Here is a 27,851-nt window from a genome sequence, read left to right as displayed (position 1 = left end):
CACTCCTTGCGCTTGCTCTTACTATCAAAGATTACAGCTCGTCATTTTTAAAAAAAATCCTCAAAATGTATCACATCATCTAACGTTAAACCACATTCTAACCCAGACAATAAATACCCGTTAACCCTAAGCAGGCCTATCAACAGCAGAGCAGGCATCGACCCAATGTTCAACGTCATAGTTCACACACACTGCTCACAGTCATGCTCGCAGCTTCACTCAGCGACCATCTTCTAATCACCTGCATCATCTTACAAAATGCTGATGCGTATATCCTGGAACAAAAAACAAACTCAAGTCACCTCTTGGTCATCGACACACTGACGCCGCGCCAAAGTGACTGCAGAGGTGGCGCGCGGGGCCGAGGGCGCCGCTCCATGTTTTCCCAGTGGGTCTTATTTTCATCTTCCACCGATGTTCCTCCCCTTGATCCGTGGAGCCTCCCCCCTGAGATCACATTATGTCTTTCTGTGCAGCTACACAGCGTCCACGTGTAGCTAACCTGAGCTCTGTCCTTGCCTACTGTTAAGTCTAGAGAGGGCAGGCTGTGCTACTCCAGGTCACCAAAAGGGGGCCTCAGGCAGCCGAGCACCTCCCCCAGCGAGGAGAGCTTCCTGGTCCGAGCCGCCGGGGGCTTTGCGGATCCCCGGGTCTGGCCCTCGTCACCATCGCCAAGTCAGCTGTCCTGTGGGGGAAAGAGCACCACGAGCCAATTAACAGTTGACATGCTGGAGAGGTCATTGAAATCAGGTGTCCCGCACTTTTTGGCCCTGGTCCATAATTCCATGACTTTTCCATGAGTTTCCATAACTAATCCAGAGTGCTTCCAAAACCGACTCATCTTCCTTCCTGGTTTGTTAATGCTGTTTTTCAGTCTGGATTTCTCTCCAGTTGGTCTGAACATCATCTAATGCAATGAATGGACAGCACATTCTGCTATATTCCTGTAATGTGACCCGCTTGGAAAATTCCACAATATTCCCTGACTTGTCCAGAATTTGTCAAATCTCCAGACTTTCCCAGTGTACGATACACCTCCCATACATAGGGCAAAAGATCTGTTGCAGCTTATCCAAGGTGCATGAATCCAAAAGAACCGAAAGAATGATTCAAACCCAGCATTTTACTCTTTGAAGAAAATTAAAACCACCTTGTTTCAGTCTTTTGTCAGGGATAGAGGATTGCATGCATACTGTGGAGCAGTGCTAGTGAGCTGTTCTGTAAGGCGGGGGTGGCCATTTTCCAGGCGCTCCTGAGAAATCTGAGGTACAGGTTCATCTGTAGATTGAACGTGTCTCAGAATGTTACTATTAAGTTGCTCACTGATCCTGGGCTAAGCACTGTGAGATACCAGTCACATATGTGGAAATTCTGGTATGACTCTCTTTTATAATGTACTTTTGTTCTTTTATTGTGCCCTTATGTGCTTTTTGTAATTGTGTATGTGTCATCTATGGACCAAGCGTCTGCCAATAAAGGTTTGATTGATTGATTGATTGTAGCTACTGAAACTAAAAAATATATTCAGTGACACCAAATAATTGACTAAATCAAGGAGAACTGTTTATGGTATAGCAATGTCTCAAAATGAATGCAGTAATGATTCATTGATATTAAAGCATGACATTGCACCTTTTGAATACAACAACTTCACACAGCCGTTACATTACCTTCCCTCTGTGTGCTGTAATTCCGTTCCGTACAATGGCACCTGGGACCTCCGACCTCTCCTGGGAGTCCGTCCTGCCTCGGGATGAGACCCCCTGCCCAGAGTCATGGTTCTCCCAGTGGGCAAAACCTTTATTCTTCGAGGTCTTCCGGTGGGTCCGGTACCTCATTTTGGGGAAGGTGTGGGAGCCGCCGTCTGTGGCCCCCCAGCTGTGTTCCGGCCACAGGGGGTCGGTCTGGGTGGCCTGGCTGGCGGTGGCCCTCTGCACGCGCACAGAGATCCGCTGAGCCGAGCCGGTCATCAGGGTGATGGACTGGCTGTCCAGAGCTGGACCCGGTGGTGCCACCGCTGGGAATTCAAACACCTCGTCCTCGTCTGGGAAGACAGGCGCAGGTGTCATTATTAATATGTCAATAAGTAGATGGTACACACACCTGAGTGTGATAATGATGAACATAGCAAATTCAACTTCTAATCCAAATCTGACATGTATCAATAAGCAATCGATCGATCATTTTGCACTCACAATTCTTCATCTCAAGTCACATCGATAAACAATTACAGGGACTGGACAAAATAACGGAACCTCTAACAATATACAGATGTTGCTCATTTAGTTTGGCAGTGCTGCTGCAGTGCTGCTGCAGTATTGCTGCGGTGGTAAAAGTGGGAGGCTTTTGTTTGTTTTTTGTTCTTTTTTTATTATTATTATTTTCTGATTCCCCCCCCCTCCCATTTTCTCCCCAATTGTACTTGGCCAATTTCCCCCTGCTGTCCCGGTCCCTGCTCCACCCCCTCTGCCGATCTGGGGAGAGCCGAGACTAGCACCATGCTTCCTCCGACACGTACGCAGTTGCCAGCCGCTTATTTTCACCTGACAGCGGGGAGCTTCACTGGCAGGACGTAGCACGTGGGAGGATCACGCTATCGAAGAGGAAAGTAGCTAGACACTGCAGTGGGCGGACCTTATTTCTTTTTTCTACGATCGATCACGCTATTCCCACCAGTTCCCTTCCGGCCTTCACAGACGCCCCCGACCGAGCGGAGGAGGCGCTGGTGCAGTGACCAGGACACATACCCTCACCCTCAAGTCCGGCTTCCCACCCGCAGACACAGCCAAACGTGCCTGTATGGACGCCCGACCAAGCCGGAGGTAACACGGGGGGCGTGAACCTGCGACCCTCGTTTGATGATGCTGCGAGACTAAACGAGAAACATCTACCCTGAATCCTACAGAAAAAAAGTGCACTGATGAGGTGGATCAAAGTAAAAGCCATCATCCCTTATTAAATCTACACTAAGGAGAAGACGCAGATAACGAGAAGCAGACGAGTTTGAGAAGGATGCTTACGCGTTCACACAATAATGTGGATTGTGCAAAAGGGCTGCAACACCGTGGGCCTCATGTATCAATACGTTTGGGAAACCTATACAAACATTCAGAAGCACCTGTTTTCAACCGCCTTCATGTGCCTATTTTGATCAATCTCAGTCACTCATAAATGGGAAGCAAAATTCACAAGACCTTAATTATCCTGTGTTATGACATTACGTATGTACTGTATCAGAAATGTCAAAGGCAAGGCAAAGGAGAGAACTCACTCCCTCTTTTGTGAGAGAGAGAAAAAGAGAAGAAAGTGAAAAGGAAGAACCCCAGCGATGCAGAAACGGAAGTAATGCTGAATTGAAACAAACAAAGGCATTCCCTTCTACAGTATTGTCATCTTAGAATCTGGGGACATCATGAGGGAACGTTGTTGACACCTCCCAATGGTGCTCCTGTCCTGGACCAAATGACTGCCAGTAGAGGGCGCCATAGCATTACAGATCCACCACCATGTTTACAGCAACAAACATTGGGGGTTGAAGGCTTCCTTTGTCTTCCCAACAGAAACCCGTCTGGATGGAGGAGAAAAGCTGAAAGACTCATCAGACCAGATGACTTCTGTCATTGCTCAGGGCTTTGGGTTTTGAGCTCCAAGTATCTGTGCATGGCCTTCAATGAAAGTGTTTGTGTTGGAGCCCAATATGGGTGCTTTTGGATTTGTTTTTATTTGGGTGTTAATATTCTGCCACGCCACTAGGGGGCAGTAACATATTGGTGATGGGTTACGTCACACAAAATCAAGTATCACAGCACAGGTGTGTAGCCTTCAGTAGTGTGTTTGGAACGAGGAGATGAAACGGTTTACCCCAATCACTGGGTGATATGATACAACTAACAACTAAATGGCACAAAACATCAAATACGGCAGCAAGATGGAAGAAGCAAGCGACTAATAACTTACTAAAGGTATGCGCGTCAAGGACACATTTGAGCGTTTCATTCACCACCATGGCTATCGGCAAAGAGGGCTAATTAGTCACCACAGTGTTTTTCAATGAACGCGGTGAAGCTTGGCAAAAGCTCAATGTACAGTTTTTGTTGAGACCTTCACAGTTGTTGGTTCAATTCTGTGGTAGTTTGAGTGAGTCTGTAGGTGTGGTGCAGGCGCGGACTGCATAATCGGGCATGTCGGGCAAATGCCCGGTGGCCTGGCCTGGCCTGAAAAAAAAAAAAAAAAAAAAATTGGTGCTTGCAATCAGGCCACTCACTGAACAGCAGGCCAGCCGCCGCCTACTGGTTTACTAGTGGTTTTATTACTTTATTCAGGGTTAAAGTGGGTGCATCTCATTGTAAAATTGGACTCGGCCCAAATTGGGCTTCAAACGGCCCAAATTGTGCTTCAAACGGCCCAAATCTGGCTACAAACGACCCAAATCGGGCTTCAAACGGCCCAAATCTGGCTTCAAATGGCCCAAATTGGGCTTCAAACGGCCCAAATTGTGCTTCAAACGGCCCAAATCTGGCTACAAACGACCCAAATTGGGCTTCAAATGGCCCAAATCTGGCTTCAAATGGCCCAAATTGGGCTTCAAACGGCCCAAATTGGGCTTCAAACGGCCCAAATTTTTCGCCGCCGCCCTTCGGACGCCGGCACGTGTGTCGGCCCGTGTCGGCCTGGCCTGCTTGGTATCTAATGGCCGGCCTGAATTAGGATCCCAGTCCGCCCCTGGTGTGGTGCTAAAGTGACGATCTTCTTACTGTAGGTGTTTGTGCCAATCCCTGTCGCTGAGCTTCGATGACCACTGTTCCTCTTCGCACATGCAGCTTGTTTGTGTCATGATGATTTTCCAGACTGTTTCCCTGGTTAAGTTATTTTTGCAAGTTTTAGTAGGCTACTAGGCCTTTTTGGAACTCTTGATAGCGGCACATTGCTTTGAAAGCTCACACATTGACCCGAGAGACCACTTTCAATCCAAGTTAAAAGCTTGTTCACGTGGAGTTTCCGCTATTTTGCTATATTTCCACTATAATTGGTAGGCTAATGCTAATGACCTTTACACGTGGGCAGTGCTGGGCTGCTGGGCAGCGAGCTGTGGGTCAGTTGGGCAGGGGAAACGCTGCCTAGAGAGGTGGAGCGCAGCAGCTTCCTACATGCCAGCACCAGCAGCTCCCGGCACTGTTTATGGCAGTTCACTCCACAGTCTGCAACACAAAGAAAGAGAGGAACATCAGCTTACATTCTAAATCAATTAAAAGCGAGTCTGGGCACCTTTCGCCCCGCTTTTTGTCATGGGGCGTAAACCACGGAACCAGAATGAACACCGGAAGGCAGTGCGCCAAAAAACGTCTTTGTTGCCGTTAGCTTGACGTCTCTTGCCTCGATTAATTGTCTGATTCAAAGCTTCTGTATTGGCTTAAAAGATGTGAGATTGTGAATCCGCAATGTTTCTAAAAGAACTTCTTCAAAAACTTCGTTCGGTACGTCCATCTTTTGTTTTGTTGTTTGCCGTTCTGATACTTGTGTCAAATTGTCAAGTTAACGTAAAAGTTGACGAGCTAGAAACGCTGCCCTTCCTGTCTAGGGCGGGCTCTAGGCCGGAACCAGGTAGGGTGACAAAATCAATTGTGAACGGGAGCCAGGCTCTTTCTCGCCGAGAAGAGCCTGGTGACGTGAGGTTAATTAAAAGCAAAAGTGTATGCATCAATACAGGGAGCTAAAGCTGCTGCTGTTGTTGTTGTTGTTGTTGTTGTTGTTGTTGTTGTTGTTGTTGTTGTTGCTGCTGCTGTTGTGCCAGTGGAGCATCTCCATGTGCTGATGTACCTACTGCTCTTGCCAGGTTTCACTGCTATTTCAAATTTGGATAGCTAGTAAATAATTAATTTCAAGTGATCTGGTTTCAGGTTAACCCTCGTGCATAAAACATATGTAAGAACTGTCATGTGGAAATGGAAATAACCTAAACATTTGGAAATGACAATAACACTTGAGATGACTATTATGTTGTATGAATCAACTGGGTAAAAAACTCCTTAGCTCCCCATCCCAATACTTGTATATGTACTATAGCTCTAAATGGTTTGTGTGGTAAGTAAGCCACCTAGCCTACTTGATGAGCATAGCACATTTTGTAGCCAACACACATACAGCTTGATGCGTAGGTAGGTATTGTGGAGAGAGATAACCTACTAGATATCCTAGCTGAACTAACCTACCAACAAACATATTGGATACACAATACATAACACAGTGCTGTTGTTGTTATACTGTATGTATCCAGCTGTTTGCCTGTTGTATGCAGTGGTTTTTCAGATCGCAAGGTGTTTTTGACCAAATGAGCCACAGAAAGTGTACCTTTGCACTTGTAGCCCTGTTTGATGATTCCCCAGAGCTGCCGGAGCAGGGCCAGAAATATAGGGAAGGGGGAGATGGGTACAGAAAAAGAAAAGAAAATGTTAGAAAATGAAATATGGAAACATGTTCAGTTGTTCACACGAGAAATGTGGGCTAGGGTCATAACACAGGGTAGAATCCCTTACAACACAGAGCATTGCATTTTGGCATTTTCAAAACTACCCTGATTAGCCCAAAGGGTACTTGTTGCTACATCATTTGATTGTTTGTTTAGTCCAAAAAGGTTCATTTAGTCTAACTTAATTTAATAGTAATTCAATGTTCCTATAGATATACAAGGCTTAGTGGGTTTGTTTGTCGTACCTGACATGTTTCGACTGCTGTGTAAACCGGGATGAGGGGTTACTTACTTTACATCCCTGGGATACAGTCCATAAACTATTGGCCAACAGGGGGGGGGGGGCATGGTCACCCTACCAATCCAGGTGGGATGGCCAAACCTACCGGTATATAAACCAGCTACAGGAGTCCATGACATGTCACAGTAACATCACGTGACGCCTGCAGGAAGTCAGCAGTCGAAACATGTCGGGTATGACTTGAAAAGACGTCATTTACACCCTGTTATTAGCTGAAATGGCTATGCAGCTGGACATCCCATTTTTATTCTTCCTCCAGCACCTGGCTACAATGCAGATTTAAGCTAAAAACAGGGTGTTAATGACATATTTTCAAGTCAACTTGACATCTCAGGGCTTGTGGAGACTTGGATTACGCCAGGTGAGCAGTATGGAAGCTATCCCTTTGGAATAATCTGATCTTGTCAGTGGTAATCACAAGCTTGTTTAGTGCAGTAGGGGTATGTGGGAAAAACGGCTGCCAACTGAAGCGATCTGAATACTGCATCAATTTCAAAGATTTCTGTTCACATCACTTAGTAGTTATACATATAAAAAAATAAAATAGGATCCAGGTTGAAAAATACAGAAATTCTCCTTTTAAGTCTATAAGAAAACTTAATTACTGTTTGTTCTTTTTATGTGTCACATGCTATATCTCAGCATGCTACTATCACAGGTCAAAATAAGGAGCAGTAGTAGTTACTGAATGGCTGTGATGATGACTGAATCATTTGTGTGGGACAAGACGTTTACCTTGTTGTTGTTTTTTTACATTGTTCTCTGGCATCACAAAACAAATCATTGGATGTCAACTTTTAATTCAGGCAAGAAAATAAGCGAGATCAGAGATACTCACAAATCCAGCGCAGTGTTCGCAGAAGGTCGGCTTCAGGTATGTAAACTCCTGGAAGTTGTGGATGAAACCCGGGCCCATCTTACACTGGAGGAGTGGGTTTGCCCGCAGGAAATACGCTATCATCTCATCCTTACTGATCAGTCCATCTCTGAGAGAGAGAGAGAGAGAGAGAGAGAGAGAGAGAGAGAGAGAGAGAGAGAGAGAGAGAGAGAGAGAGAGAGAGAGAGAGAGAGAGAGAGAGAGAGAGAGAGAGAGAGAGAGAGAGAGAGAGAGAGAGAGAGAGAGAGAGAGAGAGAGAGAGAGAGCATGAGACAGACAGAAAAGAAAGATGGATGAGAAGTCAAGAGGGAAAGAAGCAAGAGAGAATGGGGGGAGAAAGTAGATTGAGTGGAGGTTTTAGATAGTGGTGTTTGTGTGGCAGTACTACAGAGCCCGACCGATATGGGATTTTTGAAACCGATACCGATACCGATTTTAGGGAATAAAAAAATACCGATAACCGATATATCGGCCGATATATATATATATTTTTTTTAATCAAATGTTTATCCCCCATTAGTGCTAATCCCCCATTAGTGCTAATTTTTTATTTATTTATCCTGGTTGCTGCTCCACCCTCTGCCGATCTGGGGAGAGCCGAAAACTGGCTCCATGCTTCCACATGGGCAGTTAGCCAGCCGCTACTTTTCACCTGACAGGGGAAGCTTCACCGGTAGGACATAGCACGTGGGAGGATCACGCTATTCCAACCAGTTCCCCTCCCTCCGAACAGGCGCCCTTAACGACCAGAGGAGGCACCACATCAGCAACCCTCAAATATCAAACACTTGACAAAGATATGATTGAGTTGACATGAATTGAAATATGTGATGTAGGCAGGATATTTTACAGCTTATTAATAAACTCAATGCAATGAAACAGTAAACTTAACTGGGAATTTAATAATTATAAATAACTAGAAATACAAAAACACAATAGAACAAATAGTTAAGAAAAAATATCAAATATACACAACATGCTGTCCATGCTGTCTATAACTTATATACATATATATATATATAAAAAAAAAAAAAATCGGCGCCAAATATGACCGATACCGATATATCTGTAATCGCCAATATCGCCAATATCGGCCGATAATATCGGCAGGCCGATAATATCGGTCGGGCTCTACTACAGGGATCCCCAATTACTTTTCACCAAGGGCCACATTTTGCCGAGGGCTGGACGGGCGCCGAACTTTCTCGGCTTCAGTACCCCCCTTTCCCTGATTTATGAATCCAAGTAAGTAGGCTAACCCCTTGCCCTTTCCCCCGACTACAACATTTTGCTTAGAAAACTATAGCATATGATGCAATGAGTGAATGATAACCCACCCTTTGGAGAATATAACATTGCAAAATAAGAATTGGAGTGGAAGAGTTGCCTCCTGAGCAGATTATTGTTATTTTAAATGTTTCAATTATTTTCATGATTTATGCTTTTTACATTTTCCTCTTTCTCTCAACCACCCCCTGTTGTACCTCCCCAGACCCCTAGGGGTACGCATACCCCGGTTTGGGAACCGCTAGTCTCGCTGGCCAGACTCTCTCTCCCGGCAGGGAGGGAAGTCTGGCAAGCGAGACTACGGAACCACTGACCTACAGTGATACCTAGTTTGGCATACATAAAGGTTTTGGGGGTCAGGCCTGGGTGGGTCATGTACGTCTTTTCACCTAAATGCTGGTTTAGGTATGGGTTGAAAAATATGGTATTTGCAATTAATTATTAGGACTTGCATGAAGTACTTGCAATGTTGCACACTCACTGGTCTTTGTCCAAGACGCAGAAGGAGTCCAGGAAGGGAAAGTTGGCGGCAATGCTCTCAAAGTCCTCTTGAGAGATATAGCCGTCGTGGTCATGGTCATAATTCCTGAACACAGACTAGAAAAGAAAAAGAAAAAGATTACTCTAATAATATTTCACACAAACCTCTACATCTAATAATGGACGACCAGTAATAGTTTTGATGGCAACTTTGTATTCAGTGGGACAAATGCAGGGAGATAACAAACGTGACATGAAAGGAAGCCTTTATATATATTATATATATATATATTATTTATACACCTTCCTGATGTGTTTATTAACCTACTCACATCCACCACCTTCCTGATGTGTTTATTGACCACGGAAGGGTCCGGTTTGGTGGCGACACCCGACGCCCAGTCGAGCGGGGCCAGGGGCTTGTTGGGAGTTGTTGGAGAGGTAGGCTGTGGAGAATTAAACACATATCGACGATTTAGAAATAGTAAATGGTCCATTGACCACTGTTCCAGATTTCCAACAGTACAATTGGTTTCAAGTGTTAAGGGGCAATAAGCCCCTAATTGTTACTGTCCCAAAGCACAAAATGACCATCATCTTTGCGGGGGATTGATAAAAGGTTGTTGGTTAATACCTATGATTTAGTGATTGGTTTGCCAGGTGCTGAGATTTCTAATTTTCAACTGCTCGACACATGACACTACGACACATGACACTACGACACATGACACTACGACACATGACATATGCTAAACCGAAATATTCATACCGAAGAAGAGTAGGTAGTTGACTTCAGTTTGGAGCATGTTGATAATGCCAAGCATGTTGCACTGGAGTTTCAGGACACTCAAACCCCCCCCCCCCCCCACCCCCCACCCCGCACTCACATTCTCAACTGCTCAACAACGGTGCTATGAGCCAGTGACCAGGATCGCAACACATTACAAAGACTTGTGTAGGACAAGTTCTATTAATGTTGTTGCAATTCCTACTGGTCACTGATAGATTACGTTTAATGCCCGTTTAAATTACAATCGCTTGAAAGTGGATTTTACAGGACAGTCACAAAACATTTTAGAAAATAGCGTCAATAAGAAGGACAGAAATGAGTGGGAGAGGAATACTACCAACCATTTCAAGATCTCTTCAACTGAAACTTACCAGTGATTTGGGGTTACGTGGTTCCCTTAGCAAAGACAGCTCATAAATCTCATCTTCTGTGTAATAAAGGTCTAAAGAAAGCTAAAAAAAAATGGGAGAAGACTGAGGTTATAATTAGATAAAAAATATATATATATATATATCAATGAGCAAGTGAGAGTGGCACAGGGGAAGCATGTATTTACTTCACTGCATATTTGGTGATAAACCTAAAATTCACAACACATCCGCCAATGATTTTGTCCCTATCTGACATAGATCGGATATTTTGAATCGGCATGAACAGGGGGGAAAAGTATGTAATCTGATCTTTTCGTTTCTGATTTCGACGACATTCCATTTCTATTCAGACCTAAATCTGACATTTGTCTGATCCGTGTCCATGCAACCACACTCTGAACTGCCAGGTCAAAATTCATGAATCTAGAGGGGACATATTTTAATTGACCACTGAAACAAGTTCAAGAGAAATGACTGAATTGGGGCCACAACAGAACCAGGCTACAGTATCAATGAAAAATCCAGAGCCTCCGCAGCTAATTTAAACAGATACTAAACACTAAACAAAAATGCACATTTTGATTCGCCTGGATTCAAACTTTAGCTGCCTGTGGAGTGGACTGTGGTGTGGGTAATCCCTCACCGTTAGCAAATAGATGAGGTCCATGTTGGGCTCCACCTGGGTCACGGCACTCTGCAGTGATACCAACTCATTGAAGGTCATGTAGAGCTGCTGCATCTTCACCAGGTTCACCTTACTGCCGTCGTCGACCCAGTCAGGGAAGACCACATGCACCGCTATCAGGTCCTTGAGGTGCACGCCCAGGATGGGGATTTTGAAGCCCTGGCACTCATTGAAGGCCTTGCGGTAGCCACAGTAGTTGCTGTTGGAGGAAACCAGCTCCATCATCTCGCTCCAGATCTGCGGCGTGGTGTGCATATAGGGGGGGCATATTAAGGCAATGCTTTGAGGATCAACACGATTAGAAGATTAAGAGAACCATGTTATACTGTATAGGCGACACAGAACTTGAATTGATAGAACAGTCATTCACGTTCAAATCAATGTTCCTGGATGGTCAGTTAGTGGCAAGCAATTCTTTTGATGAATTTTTTATTGATTTAGATTTTTCAACATAACGAAGCAAGAAAAACGCCCAAAAAAATTATGTGTACCCTCAGGCTAGCTTCCATATGAACTGACTTGCAGCAAGAGAAGTCGCTGAAGCGAGAGGTTTTGCAGTGAGGACCAAAGCAGTGGAAAACTGGCATTGAATTAATTAAGTTGTCACTCATGCCATCAGTATGTGGTTCTCTTTTGTGTGCCAAAGTAAAATTAGTCAATTGACTGATCTTTGTTTAATGTTCTAATGTTGCATAAAAGCAATGAGAGGGAATGCTATTATAGCATTCCTATAGAGAGCCAAAGTCACGCCCACTTCCCGGTTATGCATACGCACCAAGAGATTTCAACATTTATTTTCCCATAGACATTTTGTAAAATGCTTATAAATAGCCTTACTTAGTCAAGCCAAACAGGAGAGACCATAGAACATTTCACTCAGCCAAAACGTATATATATATATATATATATATATATATATATATATATATATATATATATATATACTTTTTTTCTTTTCTTTTTCAAATCAATGTTTTTTTTTGGTCCAAGTGAAATGTTCTATGGTCTCTCCTGATTCTAAATATAGCTGAATCGCTTGGTTTCACCAAGTAAAAGTATTTTTATGAGCATTTTACGAAATGTCTATGGGAAAATAAATGGTGGATGAAATCTCTTGGTGCGTATCCTGAGGCAGGAAGTGATGTTGACTTTGGCTCTCTATACATGTAGTAGCATTCCCTCTCATTGCTATATTGTTGCTCCCGATGACAACAACTATGATATACAGTATATAGCACTCTCTATTGCTTAATCATACTGTTATACTCTAGTCATGTATGTGTACTGTACAACAAACTCTGTCTAAATGTAGACTTACCTTGGTAACCTCTGGGGCCAGATGGGAGTGAGTCTCCTTCAATCGAGAAATAGAGCTGTGGCCCAGCCCACCTACCACCGCCATCAGAGTGTTGAAGTTCTGCAGCTGGAGAAGTTTCTGATGAGAGAGAACAAAAGTAGCCTACAGTATCACTAAAGTAATAATAAATAATGTCGAATGTAATAATCCTCATTTTCATATAAATAAATATACGTCAAGATAAACTACATATAAATACATAGTCCACTTTTCTACTCTCTATCACTGACTGACTGATATCACAATACAGTAGTGATTCAACCTATACCCAGTTCATGAAAGCGTTGACGCTGTTCTAAACACCCAGTGTCCAGTAGCTCTTTAAAATCCTGCCACACAGAAAGCTTTTCTCTTCTTTTTTAATGCATTTCTGCTTTATTTGACAGACGTGTGTAGAGAGAGACGGGAAGGATGGGAGTGATGGACATGCAGCAAATGACCGCAGGCCGGAATCGAACCTGGGTCGCTGCGAGAAGGACGAGCAGCACATGGTTTTGCGCATAACAACACGGTGAGCCACTGGGCCGCCCCACAGAAAGCATTTCTGTTTTACATTGCCGGTTTGTTTGAAATAATAATTAGCATGAGCAGCGATAGCCACCATGGCTGAACAGACAAAAGAAAAGTGTCACCAACAGAAACTCAAACTTCATCATGAGAAAATCCAGGGAAAAATAAATGGCAGCAATTAAGCCCTCACACTTTGATTCTTAGGGACGGTTGAAAACTGGTCTGCTTCTATTCACCTTATGTAGCCCCGCCCACTTGACCCGTTTGTGTTATGACTTCCTGTTCAAAACGCCGGCTGTTTCACCTGCTCAAACCAGAGATCGTCTCTCTGGTCAAAGCTAGTGACTCACTGGAAGCAGGCTAAGGAGATAAGCTCTGACACACTTCCTGTTAGTCTCTCAAGCCAGACTGTCTCTTCTACATAAGGTGAATAACTCCTTAACAAACGCCAATTATCCATGGGAATACGAAAAATGCACCACCAAACAGCAAAATAGACCCGGTATATCGCCAAGAGCCGTTTGTGTTTTAACATGGACATTTCCTAGTATTATAATGGAACAGTCGTAGAGATGTGTAACACATTCATGCAATGACAAGAGAATTTGGGGAGAGAAAAAAGCGAGAAGACAGTGATAGTAGAGGGAGGCCAGTGTTAATGCAGTAAAAAAAAATATTTTTACAGTTTTCCAAACCCATTCAATATCATTCCGTGATGCAACACACCCCGTCCTCCCCAACCCTCCAGCCCACACATGGGCAAAATACGGTGTGGCCCGCGATGGAATTGCAAAATAAATAAATAAGTTGGAATAAGTTTCCAAATGTTCATGTCATTCTGGCCAATACTCCACTTCTGTTATAACATTTCAGTCTGGAATATGGAATATCTTTCAATAATCTTTATGACTAAAAGGCTAAAAGCAGAGCCGTATAATAGAAGAGTTCCGACATCTCCATTCACTCCAATGGACCAGTTTTTTTCCAGGAAGTAGAAAGTGGAACTCTTCAGTAAAAAAAGCAGCACTGTCGAGTTGCATCAAAATAGACAGTGTTGTACTTTGAAAGGGTTTTTCATCCCTTGAAATGAATCAAATTGTACATTATCTGCTTTATTTTAGCATGCAAAAGTAGCGCGAGACCCATTCCTGGCTGTTCATTGGCTAATGATTCTTGCATTTTGGTCCTCCGCTGACGCCACTCTCTTACTAGAGGACACTAGCTAAAAGTAATCTCATGTGTAAGAAATGACTGTTCTACATTGAAGTAAACATTTAAATAATTAACTCATTGGTTTTTGATTTAGTTAGCTTCAAGAGTGCATTTTTGTTCTTGTGTGACCCTCAACACAGGCTTTGAGAATCCCGGGCCACTTACTGATGCTTATGCTTAAATTAACCCACTCGTATTCCGGTTTATTTTAAGAAAAACATTTCGGCTAGTGGAAATTCTAATTGGCTGGTAACTTTAAAATCTAGCAGCCATATTGGCAGGTGGTCAAAAAAGTTAATTTCAAGCCCTGCAGGGAGAGCAGGTTGGTGACATAGGAGTGAGTGCGAAAAGGATCAAATATTGGTGGTTAAGACTGAATAATGACATCACAACTGTTAATTAAAAATTAGTTATTCCTCTAAACCTGGCTTCAAATGCCCCAAATTGTTCGCACTGGCGCCATTCGGCCCTCAGCAAAATCTGGTAACCAGGGATTTTTTTTGGGGCCCTCTCTATCATCAAAGTTGCCCATCCATGGGTTACGGCATGACAATATTTGTTCGGCCCCCCGGCAACAATCTGGGTTTCTCATGTGGCCCCCCCATGAAAAATAGTTGCCCACCCCTGCTCCAGCCTCACTAAAAAGCTCCCTTGAATTGAGTGTCTGTGTTCAAAGGAGGCTGTTTCACACGAGTGAGGAGAGCGTCTGCAGGAACAAAGGAGGCAGACCCACCACGAGAGCTCGTCATTAGGCCACCGATTCATCCCTTTCAATACTGATGGACGAGTAATGGACAAGCTCTTTGGCCCTGTATAAGAAATGCCTAATTGTGCTACACTGTAGCACACTGCTAGGTAAGATACAATGTATTCCCCCTCCCCCCCCCATGCATACACATGCACATATAAACACAGGGACACACACACACATCATTCTAAACCCAGTAGGCCACAATGTGAATAGCGATGAGACATGAGGGATACCTCAAGCACATCTGTTCATGTACATCTTCAAGATACGAGGCGAGGCACCACAGGTGAAAGTGGCCATGTTAAAGGCATGATCATGGATCATGGATTTTGCTGCTTGTGGCTTGTAAACATCAAAGTTGACGAGCCATTTTCTCAAAATGACATCCCCACTGCTTCTTGTTTCTGAGATGTTTGGCTACATGCTATTTCGTAAAGTCATGAATCAAAGCACAAAAGTGATTTCCCTAACTGATCCCTACATTTGCATATTTGTATGACATATTAGCTCATTTGCATCATGTTAATAACAAAACTAACAGATCTCATATTTTTGTCATGGCGGACAGGACTCACTACAGTTCAGGAGACACTTCTGTATTTCATCCCTTTTTGTGAGATGATATCATATTTGCCTTCATTGACACAGTAGAGCGATAAAGGAAAGCTTAGTAAGGACATGTGATGAAGGTCCCAAGCCAGATTTGGACTTTGTTACTTCCTGTGGGGAGAAAATACCCTGCCAGAAACCATGATGCCTGACACCAGAACCTGAATCAGAATGTGAATCGAATGTTTTTACATGAAGATCTTGCCTAGTGCAGTGGCAATTAGGTTGAAAGATGGGTATACTTGAATGACCCTAGACGAAGAGGTGGTACTACACTCTGTGTGAGGAGAGACCACACTGCTGTGTCTCTCCTGTCTTACCTAGACGAAGAGGTGGTACTACACTCTGTGTGAGGAGAGACCACACTGCTGCGTCTCTCCTGTCTTACCTAGACGAAGAGGTGGTACTACACTCTGTGTGAGGAGAGACCACACTGCTGCGTCTCTCCTGTCTTACCTAGACGAAGAGGTGGTACTACACTCTGTGTGAGGAGAGACCACACTGCTGCGTCTCTCCTGTCTTACCTAGACGAAGAGGTGGGTACACTCTGTGTGAGGAGAGACCACACTGCTGCGTCTCTCCTGTCTTACCTAGACGAAGAGGTGGTACTACACTCTGTGTGAGGAGAGACCACACTGCTGCGTCTCTCCTGTCTTACCTAGACGAAGAGGTGGTACTACACTCTGTGTGAGGAGAGACCACACTGCTGCGTCTCTCCTGTCTTACCTGGGCCACGTTGATGTACTTGGTGATGACCCCTGCACGGTGCTGAGGCGTCAGCTTGCTGAGCACCATGAGTTGGACCCACTGGGAAACTCCGTTGAACAGGGCGATGGAGCGCTCCAGAGTAGGGTTGTCCACCAGGCAGCCGTGGATCACATAGCTCTGGTAGTCGGAGAACTGGGAACAAAATGCAATGTCGACTAGTCATTTAGCTGACTCTTCGATCCACAGAAAGATGCATTAAAAGATAAGTATGGATACAAGTTATTTTCGATAAATGTGAGCTCCATTGCTAGGCCTCTTGCTGTTAAAGGGATACGCTAACATTTTGGGAGATTCGCCTGTTTGCCATATTCCCGATAGTATAACTAGTATGTGGATGTCTTTCTCTCCTCTGTGCGTGCATTAGAAAGTTTGTTTCACCCCTCACTGCTACTTAGCTTAGCATTGAACTGGCAGTCTATGGGACAGCTGCCTACCCCCGTTCAGTCGCCCAAAATACACATTCCAGCAGCGCCAGTCGCCAGAAATACTCGCGTGTACATGTTGTGATTCATGTACTCACCCCGCGATGAAATAATAATCCAAAGTTATGGGAAACGATCATTTTTGAAGTACTGTAAATCCATAGCGAGAACTAACAAAGAGGGTTCCCTCTGAAACCAAAGTTACTTCCTCGTTTGTCTGATGCGCATGTGTGCGCATGCCCGAAAACATAATGCCTCCAGCAACGGCCATCGCCGGACAGAGGCATAAAATAAGCCATTTGACGTAACTCACAGAAATATTTTTCTCTGCTGTGTGGTGAAAGTGCATTACTGGCATGATCTAGTTTTGCAGACGGTTAGGTCAGATTGTAAACAGTTGCACATGGAGCTGGGTGGAGTTTAGGTCAGATTGTAAACAGTTGCACGTGGAGCTGGGTGGAGTTTAGGTCAGATTGTAAACTGTTGCACGTGGAGCTGGGTGGAGTTTAGGTCAGATTGTAAACTGTTGCACGTGGAGCAGGGTGGAGTTTAGGTCAGATTGTAAACAGTTGCAGGTGGAGCTGGGTGGAGTTTAGGTCAGATTGTAAACAGTTGCAGGTGGAGCTGGGTGGGAGTTTAGGTCAGATTGTAAACAGTTGCAGGTGGAGCTGGGTGGAGTTTAGGTCAGATTGTAAACAGTTGCACATGGAGCAGGGTGGAGTTTAGGTCAGATTGTAAACAGTTGCACATGGAGCTGGGTGGAGTTTAGGTCAGATTGTAAACAGTTGCACATGGAGCTGGGTGGAGTTTAGGTCAGATTGTAAACAGTTGCACGTGGAGCAGGGTGGAGTTTAGGTCAGATTGTAAACAGTTGCACGTGGAGCTGGGTGGAGTTTAGGTCAGATTGTAAACAGTTGCACATGGAGCTGGGTGGAGTTTAGGTCAGATTGTAAACAGTTGCACATGGAGCTGGGTGGAGGTTAGGTCAGATTGTAAACAGTTGCACATGGAGCAGGGTGGAGTTTAGGTCAGATTGTAAACAGTTGCACATGGAGCAGGGTGGAGTTTAGGTCAGATTGTAAACAGTTGCACATGGAGCTGGGTGGAGTTTAGGTCAGATTGTAAACAGTTGCACATGGAGCTGGGTGGAGTTTAGGTCAGATTGTAAACAGTTGCACGTGGAGCTGGGTGGAGTTTAGGTCAGATTGTAAACAGTTGCACATGGAGCAGGGTGGAGTTTAGGTCAGATTGTAAACAGTTGCACATGGAGCAGGGTGGAGTTTAGGTCAGATTGTAAACAGTTGCACATGGAGCAGGGTGGAGTTTAGGTCAGATTGTAAACAGTTGCACATGGAGCAGGGTGGAGTTTAGGTCAGATTGTAAACAGTTGCACGTGGAGCTGGGTGGAGTTTAGGTCAGATTGTAAACAGTTGCACGTGGAGCTGGGTGGAGTTTAGGTCAGATTGTAAACAGTTGCACATGGAGCAGGGTGGAGTTTAGGTCAGATTGTAAACAGTTGCACATGGAGCTGGGTGGAGTTTAGGTCAGATTGTAAACAGTTGCACATGGAGCTGGGTGGAGTTTGGTAGCTTTGGTCAGACTATCCACTGAGTGGAAATGGGTGGTGCTGCTGCTTTCTGAACCATATGATTTAAATACAGTGTCAGTTGGTCATAATATTGCTTTGGCATACTGACCTTTTTTTAGATATTTTGACAAAACCCATTTGAGTCATTGTTCGCATCAAGAGGCTAGCATCGGAAGCTCGTCGTTTCAACCGACAGCTGACCTGACTATGAGTAAATATTCTCTGCGGGTGCAAGTACTGTACTACAGGAATGTAAGAGACAGTACATTATATACCGGTAGGTCCAAAATTGTCTAACTTACGAATAACTTGTGAATTGCAACAACATCAACAGAAACCATGCCCCTTGACTTACAGTCTATGTAATTGACACAAAACTAACCACATTTTCCCATAAGAGACGAGTGAGTTTCTTCCAACAGAGTAAAGGCAAGAAAGTGAGTTTTGAAAACCAAAAACCTTAATCTTGTTGCGTAATTGTATTGATCGACAACACGTTGTTTTCACGTTTTTTTTTTTTTTTACCAAGTGTGGAAAAATGTTTCTGTTCCAGTTAACATCATTGCTTGTACAAAGACAAGTGATGTTGTTTCTCAACACATCTGTTCACATTCTTATCACACAGTCCAAGAAATACCCCGAAAATAGACTTTGATCTAGGAAACAAGGCAGTTCACCCAGGGGCCAGCCAGCTTCACATCAAAGCTCTCTAGCAGGTGTGCGGCTTCCCAAGGCCATCTACAGTATATGAGGCCATTTACACCTGGCGTTAACATGCATTTTCTGCAATCTGATTGCAATCTGATGGCAGAAACGGTTGTCCTCTCAATCCGCATAAAGTTGCTGTATCCAGATTGAGAGGACACATTGCATTTACACTTGTGTTTCAATGTGTACACAATGCATCCCTGACCACCTCCGGAGGTGGTTTGGCCGATCAGATTGCAATCCTTCTTCAATGCGTTTTGGGGGGTTGTTTACAACTGGCATTTCAAGTGATAAAACACAATCTGATTGCAATCTGATGGCAGAAAACGCACGTTAACGCCAGGTGTAAATGGCCTCTGTGACTGTTTTCACCAGCGCCGTATTCACTTCCATCGACTCAGGAAGTGCACGCTCATGCACTTTAATCTACTGAAAAGAATGGCCATGAAAACCTATTAAGAAATAATCGAAGGTGCATTATCTAGCATTAGCTAATTCATATGTAGGCTATAGACATTTTAAACGTGTGTCAATTGAATCAATCCTAGACTTACTTTCCACAATACTCTTCTCCTCCAACCTAACCTCTAATGCTCCAAGTATTTTACAACTGGCATACAGAGTAGACGAGAAGAACAGATGATCCACAATACATTTGACCTTATGCAAACAGAAACACTGAACTGGTCACCAGATTGATCCACACGAATATATGCAAAGAGATGGCCTCGGTCATCCCTTTGTCCAGGGGCATCTAGTCATTAAAACCTACAGTATTAACATCATTGACTAGTTCCCCTGTGGGAGGTAGAGGTGGCTCATCACTATGGGTAGCAGCAACGGAGACCTTTGACTGAGAAGTTACCGAGAGAGGCTGCGACAGTGATGGAGGAATAACAGATGTGAGGACGGTTTGGAAATGGGGTATGAAATTCAGAAGCTGAAAACAAGAACTTCATGATCAGATACACTTACATTCTTAAAAAAAAAAAAAAAAAAAAATCACAATTACACAATTACAGATTGTACCAGATCTGCAAATTCAACAAGATTAATCAAATTATGATGAAGATTAAAGAAGTCAACTAAAATGGCAATTCTGCCATAAATGGGCATGATAATGGATATAAGTTCAGCAAATTCAACAATGAAATCCTTGTTAGGTTTTGGGGGTCTAGTGATTATTAGACGTTAGCTGGATTTCCAGTCTAGTATGCTTTGGCAAATTATGACGTCAAACTTTCATGCTTGCCCAAAGCTGATTTTTCTTTGTAGACAGTCTCCATTGTGGTTCGTATGACCATAGTTGGAACGTTAAATATCATACGTGTTGTTTGCATTGCAACATAATTGTAAGTCTCTGGCGTGGTTGTGTGACAATTTTGTTTTCATCTTTGGATGACAGCATGAAATATGGCCAATATAGCTGACACTAAAGAACACAGACAACGTGCTCAATACTAATCAATTCTTGAAAGACTTGTTCCAAGCCTATTAGACAGTTGGATAGAAACAGAGCTTCGGGGTCATTTCTTGTTAAATGAAAGACACACAACTGCAAAGAAACCGTGAGAAAATGGGCGTTTCTGTACGTACCGATATCCTCCTGATGGACTTGAACTCCAGGAAGGTGAGATGCTCAGCCAACTCCATGGGCTCCAGGTGGTCAAAGAGCAGTGAAGCCTTGCCTTTCTTAGCCTGCTTCCTCCTCTGGGTCAACTTACGCATCCAGTCGTACGACGGACTACAGGGCAGAGCAGTTCATCATGTCACTGTTCAGTGGTGAAATGTGTGTGTGTGTGTGTTTTTGTACGTCTTGCAACTGCAATGGGTTAGTTTATGATTAGGACATGGGTTTAGGGGTAATTTTATAGTTTGGATTAGGGTACAGTAGTTTAAGGTAAAGATTAAGGGTTAGTTAAGGAGTAGGATTCCCCCCCACCCCAAGAGTTAAGCAAGAGTTAGGGCAATATCCAAAATTTGATATGGCAATACTGTCCGACCAAATATCGCAATATACAGAATACATACAGTAGGTATTATACAGACAAGTGTGTGTTTGTGTATATATGTAAGGGGATGTATCTGCGTATCTGCGATATATATACGTAACATACCCTGTGCATGAACAATACATGGTGCCTCTTGCACACTAACCAGGTAGTTTCATACCTGCAAATACGGTATATGTGCATGCACTCTCTGGTCTAATAGCAGCATTATCCTGTGTTTGTGTGCACGTTCTTCTCTCTCACATGGTGGAGATGTCGATGAGCTTGAAGTGCTCCTCGCAGCCGAGCTGAGCAGCCACATCTCTGAACTCCTCAGTCATCCGGATCAGACCTAAGTCCAGGTTGAACTCCGCAGGGAATGTTACTATCCAGTACCTAGATACACACAGACATCGCAGGGAATGTTACTATCCAGTACCTAGATACACACAGACATCGACATGTGTGGCATTCTAGCGCCACCCAGCAGACATTTTGACAGTGGATAGACATATGACCTGCATCGTTGAAGACCCGTGTAGACATAGTGCCGAAATAAAAATGGAGACGATCCTCCACATAGCTGCTACCTGCATCATTTTGTGAAATCAAGACGTAAATATCTTTCTGACCTCAGGGGGAAGAACCCTGATGAAGGCTCCCGTGAGCATAGCTCCCTGTTTTTAAATGTTCTTAGCCATGCCACAATAAAGGCTTTTTAATCATTTTTCCTGAAACAGTGTTGCCTTGGATTTTTCAAGTTCTCCTGCACTCCACTCCTTTTTTCCCTTTTTCTTTACCTCTGCAAGGATCCCACTTGGACTCTTATCTCACGCTTCTCTGCACCCTCACCAAACGAGCACCTGTTTCAGTGATTTGACTAAGGACCCACGCAACGCTTCCTCATCACTTCTCTCGATTAGTTTCCAAAGCTGCTTTAAATATCAATTTTTACTGTTTCATAATATCATATTGTGAAAGATGTTCTGTAGTTCGGGTTGCTGTTGAACCTAGCCTGGCATCCAGTCCTATAATTGTAGTTGCAAAAAAGTTAAAAAAAAAAAAAAAAAAAAAAGGGAATGTGGGAAGTCGGAAAGTAATGGAAGTAGAGCAAACACATGATTGATTTTGTTATTTTTATTTGATTTCTAGATAGTAAGAAATAAAAAAAACACCAGCTGTACCCTTTAAGGGAGGGTTGAGCTGGAGCTGCCTGCTACCTTCATGTGTTGGGATGAAAATATGTACAGTCTATGGTTGGGATGGATGGATGTGAATGTAGCACCTTACCTCATTAAATAACAAATCTTCAGCCTGCTTCTCTGGCAGTCGTCACCTTGGCAGTCACGGTACGTAGGGTTTGGGTTAAGGACATTTGAATAGATTTTGAGTATGACAAACTTATAATGTGCTCTCATTTCTGTAGACAACCTGATTTGAAAAGGTAGACGGCAAATTAAGGTAATTCTGCTCTCATACCTCAATGCCAATCAAAAGTCACATACTGTCAAACCATTTACGTATGAGAGTAAGTAGCAATATTCAGTATATGAATAAGGCAGTCTTGCTGTGTATTAGCTGTAGGCTCAGCAGGGTTTCTGCCAGGTAGGATATATCATCAGGAGCTTTCCAGCCAGCTCAGTGGACGTCATGTACCAGCGGTGCATCAGCAGCAGGCTGCGAGGAAGCAGGGTGACATGTAGCTCCCCATTGTCATCTATGGAGAGAAGCAACATATCACCAACATGCAATTGTACATTCTGAACAATCTTACTACTATTGGAGAGCCGTCTGTTGCTCCGATCGCCACTTGGCCAGTGATTGGCCAGTGGTGGATACAGTCCTCCCCAGTCAGTAACGACTTTGTGATCAGACGACACGGGAGGCGCAGCCCATTTTTCGAACGGCTCTCTCATCGGTGCTACGACCTGTCACTCATTCAATTTCAACCCACCTTCAAAAACCAGCAGCGGCCGTGAAGTGGCACAGACTCACTTATGTAGTATGCGGACTCGCGGACTGCAGCGATTCAACGTAATATTTGAGTCTGGGGAGAGAATAGCTCTCTCATGACTCTAAATATAAGTATTATAAGCAACATCTGTGTGAAAAATAAATGTTGTATGCCTAACTCTGAAGTGGGCTCTATTGGTTGCCTATTATCTGATACATGTACTGCTTCCTGTCACCTGACAGGGAGGAGTTTCACCGGCAGGACATAGCGTGTGGGAGGAGCAGCCGGACAAGAGGCAGCGCTAGCACAGCGTCCAGGACTCATCACACCCCACCGGCCTCCCACCCGCAGACACGGCCAATTGTGTCTTGACCAAGCCAGAGGTACCGCTGCCAGGAGTTGAACCCGGGTCTCCACGGTGGCAGGCGAGTGCTTTTAACTCTACTGTATAGTGGTGCACTAACGGAACTGAGACCTTACACGACCACTTACACCCAAACCCGACCAGCGTTAGTTTGGGGACCGAGTGACGTACTTCCTCCTGCTTTGCGGGCTATTCAAGAGGTTAATTGTCCACTGTCGCAAGTCGCTTTTATTCGCAGATATCTGACGGTCTGTGTGTAAAGTTTCATATTAAAATGTACATGATAAAAGGTCCAAATACCTTATGAAAGTGCCTTTGATAAGAGAAAGTAGCAGTGAGCCGCTTGGGCGACGGTACCACAGAAGAAGAATATACCATGAAGAAGAAAGGCCCTGTAAAACTAGCCCAGGCTACGCTAAACTACGCTAGCAGCATAGACGTTCAGAGAGGACTGGTCAGCTTTTTCACCAGCAATAGCGTCACTTCCCAGACTCTGGTAAGGAAACGGCTATAGTGAATGATTCAAACAAGATGTCTCCAAAAAGAAGAAGTTTGACTTGTGGTTTCAGCCATTAAACCGGGTGGAAACAGCACGTGACCATTTGTTTGTAGCAGAAGTTGAAACAGAATTTTGATAGAATATTGGCAAAAAAGTGGTTGGGTTTGCCACCGGTGACGCTACATCACATACTAATAATAATGTAGTACATACATTTATTTGCTAATTGCTACAACTTGCTAACTCTAACTTGCTAAAGACTTTTCCCCTCCACCCCAATCCATTCACCTTCACACACATTGCTCTCTCTCTCTCTCTATTTGGGGTGAACAGCGCTCTGTGCAGCAGTGGGGCAAACAGGCACTGCACTAGTTTGACATAATCCAGGGCCATTGAACTGTCTGTTTCTGACTGACCACTCACGAACTGTCTGTTTCTGACTGACCACTCACGAACTGTCTGTTTCTGACTGACCACTCACAAACTGTCTGTTTCTGACTGACCACTCACGAACTGTCTGTTTCTGACTGACCACTCACAAACTGTCTGTTTCTGACTGACCACTCACGAACTGTCTGTTTCTGACTGACCACTCACAAACTGTCTGTTTCTGACTGACCACTCACGAACTGTCTGTTTCTGACTGACCACTCATGAACTGCCTGTTTCTGACTGACCACTCGCGAACTGTCTGTTTCTGACTGACCACTCATGAACTGCCTGTTTCTGACTGACCACTCGCGAACTGTCTGTTTCTGACTGACCACTCACCAAAGGCATGGACGCATTCATCTAAGAGAACATCAAGAGGCGCCGCCTTTCCCAGTGTGGACGATCCCATGGTGCCGGCCTGGAGGAGAAACACATGGCACACCTCCACAGCTGGAGGTCAGAGGTCAACACTTCCTGTACACCACTCTGGACCAATCAGGGCTTCCCTGGGAGGTGGAGAGAGTCAATCGTCAGTAAGAGCATTTGTAAGTACATTTTTAAGATTGTAATTAAACCAGTTTTGGATTTTATTTTTGTGATCACCCACAAAGTCAAATTTGTCCATGTACAGCAGGGATGGGCAACTTTGATGATAGAGAGGGCCACACAAAAAATGTCCTCGCTACCAGAGGGCCAGATTGTGACCGTGCACTTCCTTCCACCAGTAGCCTACTGTAACACCATCACTCCCAATGATAGCTACTAATTTGATGAAAAGGACTGGTAATCAAAGTTTATTATACGGAACGGTTCACTCATTCACTCACTAACTATTCCCCATGTGGTGTTTATCATATAGTGAACTATATAAGCCACGATTAAACGAGTTTCCGACACTAGCTCACTCTTCTCCTCCTTCGGTAAACAGCATTGCATTGTGGTATATGGGAGAAATTGTAGGGTACCTTGACTGTTCACTAGAAAATAAATTGCTCTGCATTGTGGGTATTTTACAGTAGTAGTAGATTAGTACAACACGGCCAACACACTATATAGTCCACTATTTCTGTCATTTTTGAACAGGGCTAATGAATTCTAGCGAGCGTGATGTTTCTATCCACAGCTTCAATGCTTCTACCCTGCTGGCGTCGCGTGTGCTTTATACAAACACACTGTATCGACTGTGTGCGCTTTATACAAACACACTGTATCGACTGTGTGTGCTTTATACAAACACACTGTATCGACTGTGTGCGCTTTATACAAACACACTGTATCGACTGTGTTTCCACTTGGCTGACTCATCACATCACATTCATCACAGTCCCATCACACTACTGTGTACATTCACACCTTGCATCAACATGACACTGCTCACCCGGAGATGGCATCCAGATATTGATCACATTATAATAACAGGTGTGGGCTCTCTCTCTCTCTCTCTCTCTCTCTCTCTCTCTCTCTCTCTCTCTCTCTCTCTCTCTCTCTCTCTCTCCAGCAGGGGTCCCCAATTACTTTTCACCAAGGGCCACATTTTGCTGAGGGCCGAGGGCTGGGGGTCGAACGTCGACGAATTTGGGGCATTTGAAGCCAGGTTTAGAGGAATAACTAATTTTAAATTAACAGTTGTGATGTCATCATTCAGTCTTAACCAGACTCCCTGCAGGGCTTGAAATTAACTTTTTTGACCACTTGCCAATATGGCTGTAAGATTTTAAAGTTACCAGCCAATTAGAATTTCCACTAGCCAAAATGTTTTTCTTGAAATGAACCAGAATATATGAGTGGGTTGATGTAAGCATAATTATCAGTAAGTGGCCCGGGATTCTCAAAGCCTGTGTTGAGGGTCACACAAGAACAAAAATGCACTCTTGAAACTAAATAAATCCAAAATGAACAAGTTAATTATTAAAATTTTTACTTCAAACTTCCTCAATGTAGAACAGTCATTTCTTACACCTGAGATTACTTTTAGCCTCTTAGTCATAAAGATTATTGAAAGATATGCCATACTCCAGACTGAAATGTTATAACAGAAGTGGAGTATTGGCCAGAATGACATCACCATTTGGACACTTATTCAGCGGGTATCTTGCATGTTGCAATCTTGCGTTCAAGTGCACTGTAATCTTCTTTCTTATTTTTGCAATTCCAGCGCCGGCCACACAGGGGCCGCTATTTGACTCGGGGTGTATCGACTGTGTTTCCACTTGGCTGACTCATCACATCACATTCATCACAGTCCCATCACACTACTGTGTACATTTACACCTTGCATCAACATGACACTGCTCACCCGGAGATGGCATCCAGATATTGATCACATTATAATAACAGGTGTGGGCTCTCTTTCAATCTCTCTCTCTTTCTCTCTCTCTCTCCTTCTCTCATGTATTCCTGCAGAGCATCTACAGGAAATGGACTGTCTTTCTAAGAACTCTCATAGTGGTCATCAATTTTTAATGATTTCTGTGATGCTGTTGATGGATGATTTCACCAAAACAGCTCATAATTCCAGAAATAATCTTCGAGTCCAGTGAACCTGCCGGCTAATCTAAAAAGAGTGTTCACCCAGACCATGGTATTGTCACGGCCGGATACGCCCTCGTGGCTTCTGATTGGATTTTCGGACTAATGGGGGTGGAGCTTACAGGGTTATGGGGACCCCAGTCTCTGTAGTGCAGCGGATAAGCACAACAATTGTGCACTTTTTGAAAGAAACATGACGTTTCTCACATAGTGAGTGAATACCATATGGTTTATTTTCAGATGTGGAGGGAAGTCAGATTTGACCTCAATTCCAAAATGGCCGCAATTTCCATAGGGAAAAGTGCACAATTGTTATAAGCACATTTGAATATTAGACCCAGGGGGATGGCGGACATCTTGGAATTGAGGTCAAATCTGACTTCCCTCCACATCTGAAAATAATCCTTATGGTATTCACTCACTATGTGAGAAATTTCATGTTTCTTTCAAAAAGTGCACAATTCTTGTATTAATGCAAGCTTATCTGCTGTACTACTGGTGGCTTGGAACGTTGTAATGGCTTTGTGCGTAATCAGTTGCGGTCACCTTGGTGCGGCACAAAAGACTACAACCATGTAATTTATTTTGTGACACTTAATAACAGTTGATGTGTGCGTTCAAGATTCAACATGTTTCTTGTCACTCCGTTGTAGGAGTACACACGTGTGACATTCTTATGCTGTGGGCTCCGTTACAGACAAGCTGCAGGAGGTAAATAGTGCAAAATCACAGCAAGCAACAAATAGACTATAAGGCAACAGTTAAATAGGGCAAACAATGTAAACAGTGTATGTGAAGGGCAGTTTAGTTAAACAGTTAAATAGGAGAGGTAATAAAGTAGAAGGGATAAGGTATTAAAAAGAATAAGATAAAAGTGTTCACAGTGTCCAAGAGTGTGCA

General features: G+C 43.8%; 1 protein-coding gene across 1 annotated transcript; it reads right to left on the bottom strand.

Annotated features, from left to right (window-relative positions):
- Positions 1-576: 576 nt before the first annotated feature.
- rasgrp3 (RAS guanyl releasing protein 3 (calcium and DAG-regulated)) lies at positions 577-24,831 on the bottom strand (the record flags this gene model as incomplete). Its single annotated transcript, XM_083650711.1, has 16 exons — positions 577-685; positions 1,726-2,044; positions 5,049-5,198; positions 6,349-6,385; positions 7,606-7,753; positions 9,413-9,528; positions 9,744-9,857; positions 10,573-10,653; positions 11,216-11,494; positions 12,576-12,692; positions 16,423-16,596; positions 20,779-20,926; positions 21,438-21,569; positions 22,464-22,526; positions 22,788-22,890; positions 24,762-24,831. 16 exons carry the CDS (start codon positions 24,829-24,831, stop codon positions 577-579), a joined length of 2,160 nt encoding a protein of 719 aa, XP_083506837.1.
- Positions 24,832-27,851: the final 3,020 nt, after the last annotated feature.

Source organism: Poromitra crassiceps, assembly GCF_964638095.1.
Source record: "Poromitra crassiceps genome assembly, chromosome: 14".
Taxonomy (NCBI): Eukaryota; Metazoa; Chordata; class Actinopteri; order Beryciformes; family Melamphaidae; genus Poromitra; species Poromitra crassiceps.
This window is presented reverse-complemented; position numbering and strand designations above follow the sequence as displayed.